Source organism: Pyxicephalus adspersus, chromosome 4 (genome assembly GCF_032062135.1).
Source record: "Pyxicephalus adspersus chromosome 4, UCB_Pads_2.0, whole genome shotgun sequence".
NCBI lineage: Eukaryota > Metazoa > Chordata > Amphibia > Anura > Pyxicephalidae > Pyxicephalus > Pyxicephalus adspersus.
The window spans coordinates 111,570,102-111,592,016 of record NC_092861.1 but is presented as its reverse complement, the minus strand read 5'-3'; the positions used below and the strand labels follow the sequence as shown (position 1 = coordinate 111,592,016).

Sequence of the window (21,915 nt, the reverse complement as noted above, 5' to 3'; positions counted from 1 at the left end):
TTTTAAAGCCCAATTGAACTCTTTTGCTTTGTTTCTGTAATGTCTTTGTTATGTTACTACTTTGCAGATGAAAATGAAGATATAAAGGCTCTTGCAAATGCAAAGGTAGCAGCATGTTTTGGAAGTAAGCTCTTCGAGACAGAGTCCTCTCCTCTTCCTGTGTCACTGTAACAGTCTGTAACTTTCTGTCATTTGCAAATATTATTTAATGTATAGCATTGTGTAATACGTTGACACTAAATAAATCAAGTGTATTATTATTATTAATAATAATAATAATTAATAATAATAATTAATGTTAATAATAATAATAATAGGGGCATATGCTGAGCTAAAAAAAAATCCTAAATAGCCGCAAGATGGCGCACTGATTTCATAAATAGCCACATGAAGGCGCAGTGATTCCTTAACTAACCACCAGAAGGCGCAGAGAATTTCTGGAGTAAAATGGCAGATTGGAACTCATTCATTTCATAATATACAGCAATTCCCAAAATAGCCACAGGATGGCGCATTGATTTGCTTGCCCAAAGTGACTGAAATGATGAATTCATCCGCTCACTAATTGAAAGATGTATTTCCCCAAAAGGCCAGCAGGTGACGCAGTGATTTACTAATAACATAGGAACAGAGCAATGACTGTTGCCAATCCCAAGATGGCGGTCTGTCATTGACGTCCAGGTCAAGCGAGGTGCGTGTTGTCAGTGCCATGCTTCTCAGTGTAGGTCGCTGTGTACTGTGCGGGGTTCGCACCGTTCCCAGGAGGCTGTGGGACAAGCGCTGTAATGTTATTACGGGTGTGGGAGCCGCAGTACTGTGTCAGCGGACTCTGTCTGATACCCGGCGCCCTCCAGGCTTGGAAGAGCTGATAAGGAGCGATGTATGGAATGATTATCTGAAGAGAGTGCAGCAATGGGGGGCTGGGGCAGCGGGGAGTGAAGGAGGTGACCAGCAGAGGGCATCATCTTGGAGAGATGGAGAGAAGCAGGGATGGAGGACTCGCCATATCCTCCCTGTTATAAAGGAGATAAGAAGTAAGGAGAAGGAACTGACAGAACTACAACAACTGCTAGCAGGTGAGAGCATGGCCTCCTCCCCTTCATCTCATTCTTCTGCACCCCTAATATGACAGCCATTTACTGAGCTGCACCTGAATGGTGAGCTCCACTGATTTCTTGGGGACCCCCCCCCCCGGAAGGGAGGTGTTTAAATAGAAATATTACACCCCCCCCACCCCGCATTAATGCCTGGGAAGGGAGGTGATTAAATAGAAATATTAACCCCCCCCCCCCTGCAGTAATGCCTGGGAAGGGGGGTGTTTTATTAGAAATATTAACCCCCCCCCCCCAAGTAATACCTACGAAGGGAGGTGTTTAAATAGAAATATTACCCTCCTCCCCCTGCAGTAATACCTGGGAAGGGGGGTGTTTAAATAAAAAAGTGATCAGGTAGGTTCATTATTACAGGAGGGACATTTGTTCACATGTGTGATCCTGGCAGCCAAGAATGAACTTATACACACACAAATGTGAGGAAGTTCCGTCATCCCGGCCCAGCCAATCACAATGCCCAAAGATCCTAAACCTGGAATAGCTGGTAAAGATGCCAGAAATGGAGTGTAGATAGATTGCAATCAGGTAAGTTTATCTCCGCATTCCTCAGATCCTCCTTGATGGATGGTAACATCACTCTAAAGCATTAGGAAAGTTAGGTATGTGAACTGTGTATTTCACCCATTTTTTTTTTTTTTTTTTTACACAGAGCTGATTAAGTTGAGGAAGGGGCCCTCAGTAAACATGTGGGCTTTGCATGAAATCCATCAGACGTAAAGGTCCACTTATGCTGGCCAAACCCCCTCCCCAAATACCCTACTATATATAGGCAAAAGGATTGGTTGGAGAGATACTTACCATACCCCATCTTCTGCTGTGGCAAGTAATGAAAGTTAATGGCACTGCGTTTCCAGGTAGATCCTGTGAAAGACAAATCAGACAAAATTTGGTGAGATGTTTTTGCAATAGATGGGATTGTTGCTGTTCATCCACAGGACAAGTGGTCTAATTCTTTAAAAGTGGAACTGAACTTTAAAAACAAATAAAAATGTAAGCAGGCAGGTTTCTTATGTGAATATATAAACCTGTCCGTTTGCCTTTTTTTGTGCGCTCTCCGTTCCTTGATCAGTCATGGGTGGCGGCATCTTCACACCATCTTTTTCCGGGTCCAGGGTCTTTGGCCTTCTTGATTGGCCAGTTGGAAATGACGTTGTGTTATGGCGCAGCTCAGAGTACATTACATGAAGGATTAACAGGCAGGCAGGTATGTTTGTTTCATTGCAATGTTCCTTCTGCAATAAACAGCCTTGCTGCTCACAATTTTGTTTTTAAAGTAAAGTTCTGCTTCAGGAAATGTTAATCAAGATTATTATGCTTACCATGCATGGTGCTGTAGGCTTTACCATCCTCTCTCTTTTGCTGAAGCCAGCACCTTGGATCTATCCCAGGACCCAATACATAATCCACCTGGGACATTGCATACAATCATGCCCATATGCAAAGCAGCAGGACCAAGCCTGGTTTTCAATTTACTTCAGTGTTCTCTCCAGCCCTTTTTAGCTGGGTGCACCACCTGGCACTTTTCAGTAACCACTCGGCTGTTTTGGGGTGGTTACGGGGAATAGTCTTCTCTTTGAGTACACAGGCCGTATGGAATGTACATGGCTATTCTGGAGCCTGGTGTCATCCCAGCACTGTATAGCTACTGGCATTGGGCATCACAGAAAATGGAGCTACAACTAAAGTAAATGCAGAATTTCCATGCCCTGAGTTTATTGTATGTAGACTGGGCTTTAATATGGGGCAAATATTCATTGGTTCACTTTTTAAACCCTAGTTGAACTCGTTTGATTTATTTCTGTAAATCTTTGTTATGTTACTACTTTGCAGATGAAAATGAAGATTTAAAAACTCTTGCAAATGCCGAGGTAGCAGCTTGTTTGGAAGAAATCCTAAACTTAAAATACCAGGTAATGTACCCACATGACCATTTAACAGTTTGGCCTTCATGTGATTAAAAAAATGCATCTACCTCTATTGTATGCAACAGGCCTTCAGAAATGATATCTGCAGTTAGCTGCTTCACGCTGCATAGCCAATGGCTATAGCCAATAGCTGTGCACCCAGGAGCAGCAAAACTGCACTGCAGATTACACATTTGCATGTGTTGTCCTCATGCTATGGTTCTTTCTCCAGAGGAGGTGGGGAAACCTTTCAGCAAGAAGAGCTGCAATTGTGTGCATAAAATGGTTCCTAACCACACTCATTCAGTTGAATAGAGGAGGGGGGGTCAGTTGGGATTGTGGAGTCTGCAATAGAAAATCTGAATTTGCCCCAAAGGCTTTAATGATGACCTAAACCGAGTTACTTAAATGTTTGTTAGCTTTAACATGTTAATGTGATTTTCAAAGTTTGGTCGATTTAAATCTTCAGATTTAATTAAAAGTAAATAGACTGGTTTGAAAGATCTTGTTTAGACACAGGGGTAACCACACTTCCCCCTATTGCATGCGTCCCTGAGTACAAATGGTGGTGCTAAAACACACTGTGTATAATGAAGCGGGTGTAGAGCAATGACTTGAAGCAGACAGTGGAGAGAGTGCATGTAGACAGAATGTGGCTGGAGGAGATTAGCAGCTAGATATAAGAATGTATGGAAAAGGGTTAATAAAGTGTGTTTTACTAATTGAGTTTTCTTATTCTTTATCAATCAACCATTGTTTTTTGTAAAAAAAATTCTTTTGATTAGTAGAATAGGGGGATTTTTAAACCCCCCAGATTTTTATTTCTGTCTGTGTTTTTAATTTTACAGTTCTGATTGGAAATGAGAGAAAATCTCTCTAACGCAGTCCCGGAAGCCAGTAATAACTAGACAGCTTTAATCCTTCCCCACTCTATCTTAAAGCTGAGCTAAACTGTTCTAGAAGCCGCAGGTGAAGCTGGGATGCACCAGGTTTTTGACAGAGAACAATCAGACTGATTTATTGCAGAAGAGACATCCTTCTGTCATTGTCCTTTTTTACAATAAATTCTGCCTGATGCCAAATTTTTAAAGTGGAACTTTAGTTCTGTTTTAAACTAGTAAAAAGGTTTCTGACTTTGCACACATTAACCAGATTAACATTTTAGTTCTACATCCACTCTGATATATCAAGTGCGAATGACATGAGCCCAGGAAAGACTAACAATACTAGCCAACAGCACATTAACACTTGGTGTGCATTTGTTGCTGAGGTTAGATTAGGTTACTGATATTAAAAAAAAAAAAAAGGTTCTGATATCTTTTTTTTCCCAGCCCAGCAATCTGTTGGAAGTCTATTTAAAGATAAGTGTACTTTTATCTAAATATCCCTTACCTCCTCCCCCCACCCTCAAACACACATTGGCCTCTCTTAACCCACCTTCCCCCTTCTAAAGTTTAGTGAGATCCAACCTACCAGTCAAAAATGTTTTAAATTCCTACTCTACAGCTACACTGCTCTTCTTGTTTTATCTAGTGAGTTACTGATTACATACATAACACTACACTAGAAACTGCAATGTATAATCCTCTTTTTGTACTTTCAGATCGCCTGGCTTTTAATTTCAAGAGATGAAGTAGATGACTGCAGTCTTATTTTAGAGGTGACAGCGGGTGTAGGAGGACAGGAAGCAATGCTCTTCACTGCTGAGATATTTGACATGTATCAGCATTATGCAGCATATAAAAATTGGAGCTTTGATATACTGGAATACTTCCGCAGTGATCTGGGTAAATTACAGTCTGTAGAAAGAATTTAGATAATTGATAATGAAATCTGAATATACATCCCCTCACTTGAGATTATCAAAATGATTTGCATATGTTTTATGCTTGCAAAACAAGTTTTCATGTAAACACAAAACTCCTTCTTGGGAGCTGGCGATAATACCAAGGGTTGCTGTATCAGTTCAGATCTGCAATGCAGACTCTTTTCTATATAGTGTAGATACACTACTCCTAAGTATCACTGTTCTGTACAATGCTGGCAAGACCATATTGAACGGATTGTTTATTTTTCTGAAACCTGTCTTATATTAAACATGGAAGATGCAATTGTTTAAAATTTGCTTTTATTCTAAGAACCATAATGTTCTTAAGAGTTATAGGATAGGTATAGTTCTGTCCAACTTAGACAATCAAACAGTGGGTGTACACTGGGATCAGAGACTGTCCCATCTCTACTCTTATTCCTAAAAAAACATGGTATATCTCAATCCATTCATGTTATGCTGACATCAAGCTGAGCTTAAGCAACCTTTTATTATACCCTTTGATTCTGCTCCTTATGTAAAACATTTAATTGCCTATTATAAAGCTATGACTTGTATCAAGCTGCTGTGGAACCAGTTATTTTGTACGGGCCAGGGTGCATTGTTTACATTCTTGGGATCCTGGTGATACCAGACACCATTTCCTACTTCTAGTTTCCAAGTCGTTTTTAGTGCTAACCAGGCCATTCTAGAAAGGTTGGGAAAAACATTGAAAAAACAATGTTGTAAAGGAGTTTGGATTGAGAGTCCAGTCCTGTTTCTTATTCATCACTTCAATTACCTGGAATGACAATGAGTGAAATCCAGGCCTATTCATTAACACTCCATCAGTTTGTCCTTGGGTAGGAAGGTAAAGAAACCTGTGGCTTCCTTCTCTTTTTTTTTGTTTTTTTTTTTTTTTTGAGAAAAGCATTTTTAAAAGGACCCTGCACACCTAGGACGAAGTTCCAGGGTGTTTTTAAAGTCTCTCCTAAAAAAAAGATCTGTTCTAAAACATCTAGATAATGCTTTTGAAACTTTGTGTTTTGTATCAGACAGTGAATGAATGAATATATCTCCTATATTTAAATTAGGTGGAGTTCGACATGCATCAGCAAGTATAGGAGGTGCAGATGCCTATAGACACTTAAAGTATGAAGGAGGGGTGCACAGAGTTCAGCGGGTGCCTAAAACTGAGAAACAAGGAAGAATCCACACGAGTACAATGACTGTAGCTGTATTGCCTCAACCAAGTGAGGTAAAGTAAAAATAAAAAATATTTATGAGTAAAGCTACTGTGAATGTGATGTTTTATTGTGGCAAATACTTGGAATTAACACATGCTTAAAATATTTAGAGCATATATATTGCATATGTGAACATTGATGGCAATAGCTTGGTCATAAAATAGCACCCTGTTTAAAGTCCCTTTATACCCATGTGTAGTGGTAATGCTTATATCACTACAAGTATAATATGGATTGTCATTGGTACCCAGTGCAAGAGAATGCATCTGCATATTAAAATGCCTGCTTTAATGTCTGGTGTAGTTCATGGACAGCCAAGCTGCCTCAACATGAGACAATAATTTACTTCAGTTAATTGGAAGGATGTAAATTGAGCCTACAATAAAAAAAAAATACATTAAGTGAGGCAACTCTGGAAATTCTGTGGTTGTCTCCGCATTTGCACACTTCTGCAAACTGTTCAATTCCCACTACTTTTGTGTAATGGGGTTCCCAAATGGCAATATGGCAGCATGAGAATTTCATTCCTATACAAGTTGTACTGTCAGTATGGGATATCATGTTTGTTCCCCGAGTCCTCTGGTTTAGATATTTTTCACATTTGAACAGGCTACTACATGACCATGCACAACAAACGCATTCACTTTTTTTTCTTGTTATTACACAACAACACACGTTATATGTTTTATCGTGCTCTGCAACACGGTGCTTAGGGGTGCCAATACAATAAATTGAGGGCACTACGGGTGTTATACTCATTGAAGTAATGCACAGCATAACTTGTACAGTGCCTGAACATGGAAAAGTAAATCAGACACAGCAGCTACAGTATCTGTTTACAAAGCCGTATTGCACCACTTTGTTTCTGTCCTGGGGTATGTTATGTTACAGTTGTCTTCTCTGTTTGCAGATAAATTTAACGATTAATCCCAAAGATTTGCGTATAGAGACAAAAAGAGCCAGTGGAGCTGGGGGACAGCATGTCAATACCACAGACAGCGCAGTACGAATTGTTCACATACCAACAGGTAGGTAATAAAAACTGTTAGGGCAGAATCTTTTACCCTTGGGGGTTCTTCTATAGTTGAGCGACAGAAAAAAAGTGTTGTTTTGAAAGTGTTCCAGCTCTAAGCAGGGTGCCAGATGTTTAAATTAAGCCAGTCTTTGAACAAAAAAAAGATACTCATGCCAGACTTACCGTAATTAACTTTTTAACATCAGTTTAAAGTAAAAGCAAACTCAGATCCCCGACGAAACCTTGAACTTCCCAGTTTAAGGGGGAGTTTGCTTTGTAATGGGTCAAGTCCTGTAAAATATTAAATAAAAACTGAACATAGAGAGGTTCATCTATTGAATTTAAAGAAGGAAAATTGTTATGGCTAATGGTGCACAACTGAAATTTTAAGGTTCCTTGCAGTGACTGCTATTCTCCTATCTACCGGTTTCCCGTTTCCCAAAATTTTAACTTTTTAGCCTATTGATGACAACTAATAAAGAATTTGGTAGTTGCAGATGTCTTTTGTGCCTTCCTAATAATATTTGGTGTTTCTACTAAAAAGTATTGTTATAGTAACAAAACAGTGCACTGATGGCATTGTTGGTCTGTGTGCTCTTTCCTTTACAATATTTTTTTTATACAGGAGACCCAAATTACCTAATGGACATAAATATTAGTGGGTTTTTTTTCCTCATACAGGTTTGGTTGCTGAATGTCAGCAAGAACGATCTCAGATCAAAAATAAAGAGACTGCCATGAAAGTTCTTCGTGCGAAGTTATACAATATTAAGTTAGAAGACGAGACCAATAAAAGACAAAGCGCAAGAAAAATACAGGTAAAGTCCACTCAATGGTTTGATTTCTCTGTTCTCATGAAAGATGTAGGCTGAACCTAAGCCAGAGATACAAAACTGGCTAAATAAAGTAAAAAAAAAAGTAGGGGGAACAAGGTCGGCCAATCAGACTTAACTACATTGGAGTCATTACATAAGGGCTCCAAACTTGACTGAAAAAAAAAAAGCCAGGGAACTGCTGTTTCAGGGGAGACTCTAAATGTAGCTTCTCTCAGCAGCCCTGTAGAGAATGAGTGGGGTGGCAATGAGCAGTACTAGTACCACCCACTGCCTCTGGCTGTCAAATGTGCCGATGCTGTTTCTTTAAGAACCACCACTGTTGTGCGAATGATTGACCAGCCATGGGGTAGCTGCACAGGATCACTGGGCTTTTTTGGCTATACATACACATTAGGAAACACATTTTCAAACATTGTGCTGATCCCTATTGTAGTGTAGATATACAGTAGGGAACTGTTTGTTTTATACAGACACTGGGTGGTGCTGCTTCTCACTTTTCTTTTCACCTAGTTAGCTAGTGATAACAGTATTACATTTCCCATGATTACAAACAAGAATGACTTAAATACCTCATGCAGAGAGCTTATCAATAATTTGCATTCCAAAGGGTCACACTTTGCATGTGTTCATCTGTATCTCTCTTTTTATTATTTCTTGTATCTGGAATTAATACCTGAAGCTATGTACAGATGCTAGATTTGTGTTGCCAGAGATGAATGATCCTGTTTTTCCCAGCTGAAAAACCTATCATCTGTAAAGCTTTCCCTCAATGTTGGTCTGTAAGACAAAAGCAAGTGACTACTGGTATTTTCCTAATAGAGAGGACAAAACAGTTGTCCTCTCTTCTGTCCACCTTATGGAACAATCGGCACTGTCTGTACACCATTTGCTCTTGCTTTTACTGGAAACCATTACGAAAGCTTATTACATATTTTTTCAATAGTTTGCTTAGAGCTGGTAAAAAAATCTGCTTTGATTGCCAATTCTCTGTTGGTGACTACACAGGGAGAATGCCCCTAACCGGGATACAGACAAAAATAAAAACATACTACTTTGCACCAGGTTTAGAAATATTAACAAATCACTTTTATTACTGTCATCTGTGTCCATGTGTTTTTGTTTCTATAGGTTGGTACAAAAGGACGATCAGAAAAGATCCGCACATACAATTTCACACAGGATCGTATCACTGACCATCGTATCAGCAAGTCAATGCACAACATAGAAGACTTTATGCTTGGTGATGAACTTTTAGATGAGATGATTCAAGCTCTTAGTGATTTTGATGACTATGAATCCCTTGTAGAAATTGTATCAAATTAAAATATTATTGCTTGTATTTTTACATAATAGTATGTATTTTTTTAACTTTTGGATAATTATGAAAATGCCTTGCTTGTGTCCATCCTTTTGTCAACATGTATATTGACGTCTGTGCTTTTTGTAAGAGCTGTGATCTCTCTGCAGGGGTCCTGCATGCAACCTGTGGATCCTACAGCCTTTTAACCAGCATTAGGGCAGATTCACACCTGCCTCAGGATTGGGAAGATCCTATGTGGCTCCTGCTGTGGGGCACCTTGCTTCAGTCATTTACATCACAGCACAGTTTATTAAAGAATCATCCTTTGCATATTTGACAGCTATGTATTTTCAATGGGGTGCTGCATGGATAAGCTACATGTAGCATCTCCTTTAAACCAGCAGCTCACTAGCATGAGGAAGTGGTAACTGGGACTGAAACCTGATTCCTAGTGTTGAGTATAGCTTTGTGCAGCATCATTTTGCAACAAATTGCTGTGAAAGGGTTTGTCTGCAGGGAAAAAAACACCCTACTGCATTGTTACACTCAGATTTCGTTTTTTAAATTTGGGCTAAAGCCTCAACAAAGCCTCAACCATGCCTACTGTTTTTCTGATGATTTCTGTGTTATATAAAAAGTGCTTACCAATGTACAATATTTTTAACTTCTGGATGCTTTATGTTGGATGGTACAGACATCAACTCTGAGATACACATGCCTCGCCTAATGCACACTCCGATGAACTGCATTATCACTTCCTGGCTTCATTAACCTCCTGGGCAGTTCTTTTCTGTCCTGATTTATATATCTAAAAGCAGTACATTTGGTCTTTCAAAAAATTGTATTTTACATTTTAGGGCTGTAATTCTTAGGCATACCTCACCAAAATATGTCCAATATGTAATAAACTTTAAATAAAAAACACAAAAATCTGTTAAAACAAGGGTGCATAAATCAAAAATACTGAAACCTGTAATATAACTGTACTGTAGCATATATAATATAATGATTACTTTTTATAGGATTCAATACAGGTATTTTGTATTGAATCTAATACAAAATCATTTGAAATACCCACCATGTTCCCACACACATCAACTTCACCAGGAACTCCCGGGGAACGTCAGCGCACTCACCAGGGGACAGATTGGACGAAGAGGACACGGCCAGAGGATGGCAGGACACTGGAGGGGTTACCACTCGGATAAATACTAGTACAGGCCAACAATTTAAAGCAGTAATTTACATATGTTATAGATGAAAAAAAACACAAGGAATTGTTAGTGTATTAGTTTAATTTTGTGCATCTGGTAGTCAGGGGGTTTATAAATTATCCATTCTATACCTTTTTCACTTTTTCTGTCAATCAAAATTTGTGTTTCACTTTAGAAAAGTTAGTCATCAGCTATGTTGGTTATCTAATAGAACTGATCATTTTATTTATTTTGAGATTAGATTCCCCTCTTCACCAGACTCTTCACCCTCAGGCTTTTTTTTTTACTATTTAGGAAGAAAGGGAAATTGTACCTGGTAAAGTGGTAGCAGGGTAATGTCATGGAAGCCTGGATATCCCTAAGTACATTGCCATATTGGATACAAATCAGGAAAAAAACAATATATTTGCAGGTAAAGCTGGACCTGGTAATAATAAGAGTTGGAGGAGAAATTTAACATCTTGCTAATGGCTGGGCGGCTGTGGGGTTATTGTTATTCGTTTTGCTATAGGATAGAAGCTTCCTGTTGCCCCGGGGCAGATTTGGGCCTCTAAAGTAGCTTTCACTCCTCCATAGCTGTGGTCAGAGAGAGGTTATGGAGCTGAGGGATCTCATTCACTACAAACTGCTGACATTCCATGTACTACATCATTACTGAATGTGGTGGGTAACATCACAGGGTGCAGTAGTGACACATGTACCCAGGACATTGAGAAGTGTTAGCTTCTTCTTTTGCAGAGAACGTTTTACATAAAATTTAGTGACAACTGAATCACTTTAAAGACAAAGAATTAGCATTAAAAGCCTAGCATTTTTTTTTGGTAGTTGCAGCTTGCCAATATATTTGTCACATAATAGAAATAAAGCAAACTTTTCACTACACATGGTCATTTAAAATATGTATGATTACCTTTCCAGTGGTCTGTGTTTACAAATATGGACTTTACTGCTTTCGAGGTATTTCTTCATTTTGGGTGGGATAAATACCGACTTGGTTGGTGAGAAGAAATACAAGATGCACCAGGGCAGTAGCTCATTCACTCCTCCCTGTTAGGTTTATATCAATTTTTGAATTACTTTTTATTTTACCCGTGCAATGTAAAGGATACAGGGATTGTGTGAGCCATAGAACACTGCAGGTGGTACTTACAATCTTTAATGGTCAGCTTTAATTTATATAGTTTATGGGTTTGCATTATTGCATTGTGTGTCATACATGTAGTATTCTATGATGCTATTTATTCTGATTGGAAGCTCAACTCACCCATGTCCCAGCACACCACAGATGAGAGCTGGTTACACAAGTCATGTTGATTTAAAGCATACTTGTACCAAACACAACACAACACAACACAATGCAATGCTTGTGACTGGGCCCCAAAAAGCCCTTGTAACTGCGTTCTATGAAGTTGGGATGTAATTTATTGCTTAGGTTTACTTCGCACAAGCAGTTCACGGGAGGCTGATAGCCTGTCAGCCACATAGAAAACCCAGCTGCCTTGCTTGTTTAAAATAAATAATCACTGGAGGGGATATGATGGGGAACCCTGGCCTAAAATTTTGTCACGGCCATGGTTACCTGAGGTGAGGGATTGTAACCACCAGTAGCGTTCATTTATAACTACTTAGCCCACGTGGTGGTAATGCCTGTGCACAATTTCACTACAGAATGAACAGCAATGTCACCCTGTGAAGTGGAAAAGGAATGGATTAATTGGCATAACAAACAATACATCCATATTACATGGGGGACTTGGGGACATTAAATGTTCTGCAAGTGACCTTCTTCTTTGGAAAAGACAATACCTATGTACTTATGGTTCCATTGAGAATTAGTTGGGGATAACATAAGCACTATGGCTGACTGCTGCACATGGTCAAACTGTTTTGCTGGTGAGAACACTGTATTACATATATTATGTTTTTATTTTTGTGCATTAGGTCAGCATATTAGCCAGACTACGTCCATTTGCAGGGACAGCTGCCATCCTTTTTCTGTCATAACACTTTTTAGGTCCTTTACTTAAAATTCAGCAGAATGTAAACATCCAATACTTTGCCAGTACTTAATATGGCGTATCTAATACGTAGGAGCAAGGACGTGGCTTGCCGCCTGCAAATACCACGGAAGAACCAATAGGCTTCAGAGTCTCGATCGGCGCCAATCGTCACCTAATAGGCCAGGGTTAGGGCGGACCTTAGTTGTGATTGGATTGAAGTTTTCGGCACGAAATTCAAAGGTTTTTCTAAATCGTCTGAGCAGCTGGCGCCATTTAGATGACATAGGCAGAGGACGGGGCTTGTATACATCGCGCGGTTAGGGCTAAAGCGCAAAGTTCGGTTTTAGAAGTTTATTTTAATATTCTATTAGACGTAAAGTGCATTTTTAAAAGCAATATTTATTTTTAATGAAGAGGCAAAATCGATTCAGTTTGTGATCTGGGATTTAATCTGAGCGAGGTGGACAATTTGGGCTCTTGTAAGTATTTTTTTTTTTTAATAATTTTTGCAAATTTGATAGAATTCCTGTGTACCCTATTGGAAGTCATGTCTTTATTGTGCTGCAGATCACATCTATCCTGATATTATCCGGGAGAAGGGAGGGAAAGTCTGATGGGGGTTATAGTGGTTCTGGGATTGTTTATAAAAAAAACTGGCGCCTTGTGAACAATTCCTTATTATCCCCTCACCCCCCGATCTCCCCCGGGTCCCCCACAATCTGAATTTTCCGGGTAACATTGATGAGGTGTCTGCCACCCGCCAAAATCTTCCCTCCACCATCTTGTGATGCCGGACGGGGCAGGCGGTCCTGATTGAATATAATGACCAATAATGATTTTATCCAGATCTATACAATAAATATAAGAGCCTTTCCCTGTGCTCGGATTGATTTGTAGGGCAGCGTTGTGTACAGGCTGACTTTGGGCGGGGGAATGGCGCTGGTGGGGGATGGGGAGCCTCGTCCTAATTCGGGTGATTTCCGGGCTCTTCTCCTTCACAGGAGGCCCTGACTCTGCTCTGAGGGGATTTTATCTGATTATTCTCTGAAATATCACTGGGCCATCCCAAATCTTCACATAAGTCCCTGTGGAGAGATGTAAATATGGAGGGAAACACAACAAGCTGACATTACTAGGTGTTTTTGTTGTATTGGACTTACCTCAGATATTTGGGCTCTGCTCACCATGGCATGTTGAGGAGACGCATGTAATAATGTAACACACGTGTAATACCACACGGGACATATGTTGGTGCCATGGCTTGTGTTAATTCTCAATGATACCCCAAATGTGTAGCAGTGTGGCCATTTTTTTTTTAAGAACAGGGGCCACAGACATTGAAATGAATGGAGACTGCGCCAATGTAATGCACACCGTGTGCCGCCATAGTGATATCCGGCCTTTATACTTTTGTACTATTGCACATTTTCCATTGGTTCAGAATGGTGGTTTTTCCACAGTCCAGGCGCCTGGAAGCAATTTCAGGAAATAACACTTGTTTTTTTTTTTTTTTTTTACATATTGGCATATGCTAGTTATTATTGTTAAACAGCATTTTTATAGCGCTAACATATTACACAGCGCTGTACAATAAGGGTTGCAAATGACAGATGAATACAGACAGTGACACAGGAGGAGGAGAGGACCCTGCCCTGAAGAGCTTACAATCTAGTAGGTGGGGGAAGGAACACACAATAGGCGGGGAGATATGGAGTGGTGGGAAGTAGTGAAGGTTTTATAGAGAAGACGATGGGTAGGCAAGTTTGAAAAAAATGGGATTTGAGTGCTCTTTTAAATGAGTAGAAAGTAGGAGCAAGCAGAATAGGATGAGGAAGAGCATTCCAGAGAGTTGGGGCAGCTCTAGAGAAGTCTTGGAGTGGTGCATGTGATGAGGTTATGAGTGAGGAAGTCATTGGAGGAGTGGAGAGAGTGGCTGGGGGAGTATTTTTCTACCAGGTCAGAAAGTTAAGTGGGACAAGAACTGTGTAGGGATTTGAAGGCAAAGCACAGGAGCTTGAATTTGATTCTCAGGTGAAATAGAAGCCAATGAAGAGAACTACAAAGAGAGGCAACAGAAGAGCGTTGGGAAGGATGTAGTTCAGATGGAAGCTTTACAAAAATGTTGTGCATCTGCAATAAAATCATACCTGCTTGACTGCAATTTTTATTTGCGCACACCTGTCTGGTGCAGGGGCAGCCATCTTCACCTAGCCTGGTCTTCAGCCATCTTGATTTTCTGCACGCAGGCATTCCTTCAGTCCCATCAGCCCCAGGGGATGCTGGGATATCTGGAACATCTCAGGATCCGATGCTGAGACACATGTGCACATTGTGAGTTGGGTCACAATTTAAGGTCTGCCACTTGCCTGCAGCTTCTCCTCGACCAGCTTTAAAATAAAATTCCAGAGGTTATACTGTTATTGCAGTAGAGACATTGGCTGTCCCGTGTGCAATAAAATAAGCCTGCCTGACCACAATTTTTTTTAAACTGCCGATGCTCATGTCCTCGCTCTATCTCAGGTGACCACCACCAGTCCTCTTCCAGGTGTTGGATCCACCATGTTGATTAGCTAGGCTAATGTTATCTAGCTCTTGCACTCATATGTATGGGAGTTTATCTAATCCAGGCAACCCCCAGGAATGCCAGTATTCCCAGCATCCACAACTCAACTGATATCCCAAATTCCTTGTTTACTCCCATCAGTCCATCCATATTCAGGGCCTAAAGCACTTCTATTTAAACATTAGGCAAGGTCACGTGACAGAATTTCAAGTGCCAAATTATGGAAGTGGAAGCTATAATTGGACACACCATTACATTACCATTACCCTGCAACTCCCATCTCGTGCCTTTGGACTGAATCATTAACCATCCACCTGGAATCCAATACAACCTCTACTGTTGCGATCCTGAACTGCCTTTTCACCATGCCAACTCTGACTGATTCCTATCCCACTCCTGGAACACAACAAGCTGAAAAGCCTCACTACAACCAATATTACAGGAGCTGCTTACATGGACTTCAGTTTGCCACATTGTATCGTGCACTCATATGGTTCACAATTATGTGTACAATGTATCCCTTACCCTGTACTCTGCTGGTTCCATTCCCTCTCCTCCCCCCCAGTCTGTCTCCCTGCTCCTTCAGCCACCTGCTTTGTCTGTGCTCCTGCACCTTTTTTCTCTACTGCTACTTGCTGGTGACATCTCGCCCAACCCTGGTCCCTACCCTCCACAGCTTCTCTTCCCTACACTTTCAGCAAGATACACACTCCTTCCAATTTCACTCCTGTTCACACTACCTATTTCCATCGCCAAAATGTTCCCTGTACCTGTTCCCAGAGACCACCAAACTCCTCGTACATGCTTTTATCTCTCATTTGGACTACTGTAACATCCTCTTCTCTGGTACTCCACTAACCCGACTCTCTCCTTTACAATCTATTATGAATGATGCAGCCAGATTTATCCATCCTTCCCACTGTTCCTCTTTCTGCTGCATCTCTTTGTAGTTCTCTTCACTGGCTTCCATTTCACCTTAGAATCAAATGAAAGCTCCTGTTTGCACTCAAATCCCTCCACAGTTCTTATCCTACTTACATTTCTGACCTGAAAGAAAAATACTTACCAGCCGCTCTTTGTTCCCCCATTGACCTACTAATGACTTCCTCACTCATAACCTCATCACACGCACCGCTCCAAGACTTTTTTTTTTAGAGCTGCCCCAACTCTCTGGGATGGTCTTCCTCATTCTGTTCGGCTTGCTCCTACTTTCTGCTTTTTTCAAACTTGCTTACCCATCTTCTGTCTTTTAAAACCCTCACTACTTCCCACCACTCCATATCCCCCCTCCTATTGTGTGATACTTCCCCCACCTCCTAGATTGTAAGCTCTTCAGGGCAGGGTCCTCTCCTCCTGTGTCACGGTCTGTATCTCTGTCATTAGCAACACTTATTTAATGTACGACGCTGCGTAATATATTGGCTCTATTTAAATACTGTCCTTATCCAACACTGAACTGCACATCCGCAGCTGAGTTTATTAATAAAACTTGCAAACAGGAAGACACGTTTGTTTTTGTTTTGTTTTTTCCCCAGAAGATAGAAGACATACCCGGTTTCTTCTGGAATATAAAAAAAGCTGTCTGCTTGTTTTTTTTTTTTTTTTTTTAGACAAACTAAGCCTTGGTTCCATTCCTAACAAAGTATGTGATGACTGACATTCAGGTTCTGTTTACACCATAGTCCTACATGCATTGGTGCTTTGTCATTCATTGTGGATGGCACACCAATTCACTGTGTCCTGTGCATTGTGCAACAACAAAGATGGCTTCCCACATATTCGCCTTAATTTATTCTCCTTTAATGAAAAGCGTAAATGAGCTTCTAGGTTTTATAAAGTGCGTGTAGCTTCCAAAGCATTTTTTGTTCTATACTTTTAACAGGTGTTGGCGATTTCTGTAGAGGGAGGGTTTGGAATGACTTTTTTCATATATTGGATATAAAATCTGTGACTACTGACTGGTGTTTTCTTAGAGAAAAGCGGCTATTGGAAAAGGCCTAAGTGGTGGATTGATCTTTTGCTTACACCTCATTTCACCTCAACACCTCATTCCTTTTTATGGTTGTGTCTGGACTCCTTTGAGTGGTGAGGTCCATGATGAATATAGGCCAGACCCAAGCTTCAGTTAGTAAGGGGTGCACCTGGCCAGGAATTCTTGAGTTTAGGTGGTGTTCAATATGCAGTATTCTCCAGACCCTTTTACCTGGGCGTACTACCCAGCTGCTTTTTGGTTGATTACAGAAAAGTTGGTTCACAATACAGGACCTGCTACAGCTTCTTCCCACCCAACTTAATAGAATTCTGTAAACAACACAACCATGCCTTCCCTATATGTCTACAGGGCTACTTTCGCCTTTAACATGGGTTAAATTGCTGTAGCAGGGTTGCAAGATAGTTTTTGCCCTATAACAGGCAGACGCTGAGCTAGGAGCATTTTGGCATGTTCATCAGACAATTTTTTATAGTGGCTGATCTGATAATCACATGGCAGTATTTATAGATTATGATAAATATTGTATGACTTCTAGCTTAGTGGGTTAAACTTTATGGTGTTACGGGCTCAAAATGGCTTTTTAATGTTAATTAAATATTGTGGTAATATCATGTAGAGGTATGTTTTTTTACATGTATAGTCTACTCAATTTTAAACTTGTTTTTTGTTTACTTCAACAGGTTGTAGTTAGTGTTTTCCACGACTACAAAATGAAGTGTGGATATAAATCCCCAACAAAGTTGTCCCCTGCGAAATGCAAGCATGAGCCTAGTCCAACCAAGCATGAGCAGGAACCTTCTAAGGAATATGGATCCCCTCAAAAAGTTGACTGTTTGGAAACAACCATGGACCAGTTATCACCAACAAAGTTGGATAGCTTTAAACAAGGCAGACCAGTCAACAACAAAGAAAACCTGTTACGGAGACTTCAAGCGGCAGAAATGAATGATGTAGATTGTAGTTCATCACAGGACAGCGGCTATGCTTCAATGCTGCACGATGATTCTCAAAACCTAGATGAAGAGGATGACTTCAGCACATCATGTCTGCCTACATTTGAGACACCAAGGCATCCTGTCGAGAAGTCTTTATCAATCTGTTCCTCAAACCTGCTGCCGGTGCTAAAGTTTGAGGAAGCTGTTTGTTCCACTTTAAAGAAAAACTGTAAGAGAAGTCCTAGGGTGGACTGGGACACTATCGAAGAAGTTGCTTCCAGTGGAGCCTTTAATCTTGATAAGCTAATTGGCAAAAAAATGGGTTTAGAAAGACTGGATATCCTTGGAGAGTTTTTCAAAAGGGATTTCAAGCATCTGCTCAGCAAAATTTTAAGGCATCTTAGTGCGATTGACTTAATAAAGTAAGTTTGTTTTTTTTAAATTCTTTTCACCAATACTATTAGGTTAACAACATTGTTAAGTTTAGGACATCTTCACGTTTTACCTGTTTGCGGTATTCCCAAGTGTGACTCGGGGTGGATTTTCCAGGCAAAAATCAGTATTCCTGAGTCACACTCGGGGTAGCTTTTAACCCAAAAAAAACCACCCACTTACCTTGCTCCATTGTCGTTCCCCGTCGTCCTCCTGGTCCCTGCAGGTCCTGGGGACACGTCCTTCCTCCTCCATCTCCAGCTGGTGAATGCAGCGACTGTCTCAGGGGTTTCCCGGTGCCGGCGAGCAAATCGGTGGCAAATAGTGCTTATGTTGCCCCCATAGGTAGAAGCTACTTGTATTGTCTTTCCTAAAGCAGCAGTTCACTGTCATGAGAAAGCAGTAACCACACCAAAACCTCACTGCCTTTTATCAGTGATCTGTGACCACTGCAAGTAATATTTCTAGTTCGACTGAACCTGTGCACTCCTGCACCTAATAATGTATGTATATTGCATATCCAGTAAGTAACATTAGAATGTTTTGTTTAAAAAATGTAATTTGTATTTTGCCTTTGTCATAGTTTTCTAAACCTGATTGTATTTGTCTTCTAGTGTCGTCAGTGTGAGCTCAACATGGAAAAAGATCCTGCAGAGGGATACCTGGGCTTACAGTGTTTATCAGAAGTTTCAAAAAGAAATATCTGTAAGTGTTCTTTGCCCTTTTATTTTTAAACTATAATAAAATAACACACCTGCAGTAGATATCTGTTGTGCGTTCATGGTTCCCATGTTTTAGCCTTTTAAGGACCCTGCAAGTATGGAAAAATACCAGTTGATCGGTCAGAAATGCATTAAGTTCTGTTGTGGGCTGACAACACAGCAATTTTTGTAGATTAGTTTTCTCTTGAAAACTGTAACCAGAAAAAATTAGAAAACTGTTTTCTCTTTTCTCTGACTTGAACCAACTTACTCTTTTTTCTCCACACATAAATACCACTCATTCTGTAGTCCCAGGGAAAAGACTGGAATGTTCAGTAATTATCCTTGTGATGACACAAGACAATTTCTGATAGGTTACACAGGCATTTTCTTTTTCATAAAACTAGAATGCTGTGGTTTCAGTACAATTTGTAAGTGCACAAGAAATTGGTAATTAGGCCACAATGTAAGTAATGCTGAAAGTGAGCAGTTTGTGTAAAATTAGGGTGGTGTTCATCTTTATTTATCTTATGTCAAACAGGAGAAAGAAGCAAGAACTGAAGATACTGTAACACGTGATTCTTTATTCCGGTTACCGCTTGCCCCTGTTCAGAAAGTAGCCAGTGCTGCATGCTGTGTTTCCAAGAAAAAGAGTAACAAAAAGAAGCCAACAGCCCTGCATAGTCGACACACTGAGTTTAGTGAGGTAAGCCTGTCTGGGCTACTTTTAGTTTGAATTGTCCTTATTTACCGTCCTTCTCCAGTGTTTCATAGTCAACCTCCATTCCTGGTACTAGTCAAAATGATTGGTTACCACAAACTACTTTTTTTAAAGTAAAGTCCTATTTTAATGAAAACTAGAAGTAGTTGGTGCAAGGTTTTAGGTTTACCAGAGTGATCTGTTATAAAATATATGCTTCATTTTTTTTAAAATAGGCTTCTGGCTGCTCACAAGACGGACATTGTTGGGTCTTTTTGCTCAACAGGGAGCAGAAGACCATCTTTAGTATCCATAGTGATGCTAATGTTATGAAATCAGTGCTGCCTTCTGCAGTATTGTACTCTGAGCCCAGTCTGCCATGATGATGCACCTCCGGGGACTGTGTCCATGACAGACAATTTTATAGATGTGGTGTTGCATAAACCTAAGCCTCATGTAATTTAAACACGTAAGGATTCCAATATCACATAAAAATGCACCATCAGAGCCTTCCTCTTGTCTTAAAATTAAACATAAATCTTTGCTTGTGTATTTTACCTTTACATGATTAAAATATTGACAAGGTTTGTGAAAGAATTACTTTCTTGGTTTAGGGATTGTGCAAAAAAAAAAAATGCTTTTTAGATTTTAAACTCATTGACCGTTTTTTCTTTACTTTTTATTTTCTTTAACAGGTTGGGAAAACACTTAATAATGACCAAAGCCTTAAAGTTTGTAGAGACTGTGGTTCTCCTGCCAAGTTCGACTCTTATCTTCACAGAGCAATCTGCACCCGAGAAAGCTGTCAGTTGGACTTTTGCACACTTTGCAGTTGTGAATATCACTTTTCCAAAGACTGCATGACCAGTGTAACTCGAAATCATAAATACTTGTCACAACCTCTTCCCGGGAGTAAAAAAAGCAAGCAGAACTTAAGAAGGCTTTAAACCAAAAAAAAAAAAAAGACTTTCTCAGCAAGCACTAAAAAAAAAAAAATCCTAATTTTTGGTTTTATGAATTTTAAATAATTTTGAACATGTGAATGTTGTCAAAGGTGTGTTTGCTGTTCATTTGTACTGCACAATGCAGATTTAAAGTTTTAGGTGTTGGCAAGACTTTTATAAAGTTTTATAGGAAAGGTTCTATTGTAGGTTTTTAGAAATTGTGTGGACCGTTATTAGTGTTAATTTTAGGCAAGCTGACACCTCAGACATTTTTAGTTGTAATTTTACAATGAATTTGGGACAAAATATGAATTGGTTGGTAGCACCTCCTGTGGAGTTCGGCTGATTTTGCTATTCTGATTTTTTGGTCCAGCTGCCTCTCCAATTGGTACTTGAAAGTTTCCAATGCCTATTCGGGTCTAGGAATTACTTCTCAAATGTCTAGTTCACAAAAATAACTTGCAAAATAGATATATAGAATTAAAAAAGAAAAATGTGATTTTAGGTTTTGCTGTTTTGAGTTACATTATTTGCAAAACAATCCAGTGCTGTAAATCCTGTAAATATATTTTAAATGTTTGTCTGTCCATTTTTTTGTAATGTCTTGTTGAAACTTACGTGTGCAATATTTATTTTTGCACTATATGAAATAAATTATTATATGTTTAATAGTTTTCAGTTTACATTTCTAAAATATTAGTAATTCTTTACATGGGCTGTCTACTAGAATGCCCCCCCCCCAGTACACAGGGATGCTTAGGCTATATGACTGACATTAGCGTCCCTCTTGCCTTGAATTTGTAGACTTTACATTTGGTCTCCTTTTACAACTTGGGTTGTAGTGGTTGTATGTTAAACCACTAAGCTGTGTACTTTTATGGCTTTATACTGGGGATCATCTTTCCATTAGATTGATGGCTGTTTAGGCTGAATGTTAAAGATCACCCTTCGACTACACCAGGCTGTGTAGGCTATATGTTAGATCTAATGCTCCTGATAGACTTTTAAGTGATGTAAGCCAGACATTTAGCTTTAAAGTTTAGCTGTGGCCAGGGAGTTGGGGGCCACAGATGGCAGGAGTGCGTGCTTCAGCTAAGACAGGAGCTGGAGCTGCTGACAATGGCAGATCAGTGTATGAAAGGCTTACACTTCTGCCAATATCAATCAGCACACTAACTTCCAACACACTGCTGTACTGTTCCTACTAATGTG

General features: G+C 39.9%; 2 protein-coding genes across 2 annotated transcripts; both read left to right on the top strand.

Annotated features, from left to right (window-relative positions):
* The first annotated feature begins 650 nt into the window (after nucleotides 1-650).
* Nucleotides 651-9,271, top strand: MTRF1L (mitochondrial translation release factor 1 like). Its single transcript, XM_072409295.1, has 7 exons — nucleotides 651-1,076; nucleotides 2,943-3,022; nucleotides 4,620-4,803; nucleotides 5,918-6,081; nucleotides 6,981-7,098; nucleotides 7,767-7,903; nucleotides 9,050-9,271. The coding sequence occupies exons 1-7, from the start codon at nucleotides 710-712 to the stop codon at nucleotides 9,242-9,244; spliced, it is 1,245 nt and encodes a 414-aa protein (XP_072265396.1). The 5' UTR covers nucleotides 651-709; the 3' UTR covers nucleotides 9,245-9,271.
* A 3,408-nt stretch (nucleotides 9,272-12,679) lies between these two features.
* Nucleotides 12,680-21,374, top strand: FBXO5 (F-box protein 5). Its single transcript, XM_072409294.1, has 5 exons — nucleotides 12,680-12,914; nucleotides 17,672-18,348; nucleotides 18,973-19,063; nucleotides 19,601-19,765; nucleotides 20,455-21,374. Exons 2-5 carry the CDS (start codon nucleotides 17,702-17,704, stop codon nucleotides 20,704-20,706), a joined length of 1,155 nt encoding a protein of 384 aa, XP_072265395.1. The 5' UTR covers nucleotides 12,680-12,914; nucleotides 17,672-17,701; the 3' UTR covers nucleotides 20,707-21,374.
* Nucleotides 21,375-21,915: the final 541 nt, after the last annotated feature.

Bases quoted from the DNA above. Each gene is read 5' to 3' on its own strand.
- FBXO5 (XM_072409294.1), top strand. From the start codon at position 17,702: ATGAAGTGTGGATATAAATCCCCAACAAAGTTGTCCCCTGCGAAATGC. The intron at 19,064-19,600 runs GTAAGTGTTCTT...TATGTCAAACAG, and splicing joins AGTTTCAAAAAGAAATATCT to GAGAAAGAAGCAAGAACTGA. The intron at 19,766-20,454 runs GTAAGCCTGTCT...TTTCTTTAACAG, and splicing joins GACACACTGAGTTTAGTGAG to GTTGGGAAAACACTTAATAA.
- MTRF1L (XM_072409295.1), top strand. From the start codon at position 710: ATGCTTCTCAGTGTAGGTCGCTGTGTACTGTGCGGGGTTCGCACCGTT. The intron at 1,077-2,942 runs GTGAGAGCATGG...ACTACTTTGCAG, and splicing joins ACTACAACAACTGCTAGCAG to ATGAAAATGAAGATTTAAAA. The intron at 3,023-4,619 runs GTAATGTACCCA...TTGTACTTTCAG, and splicing joins TCCTAAACTTAAAATACCAG to ATCGCCTGGCTTTTAATTTC.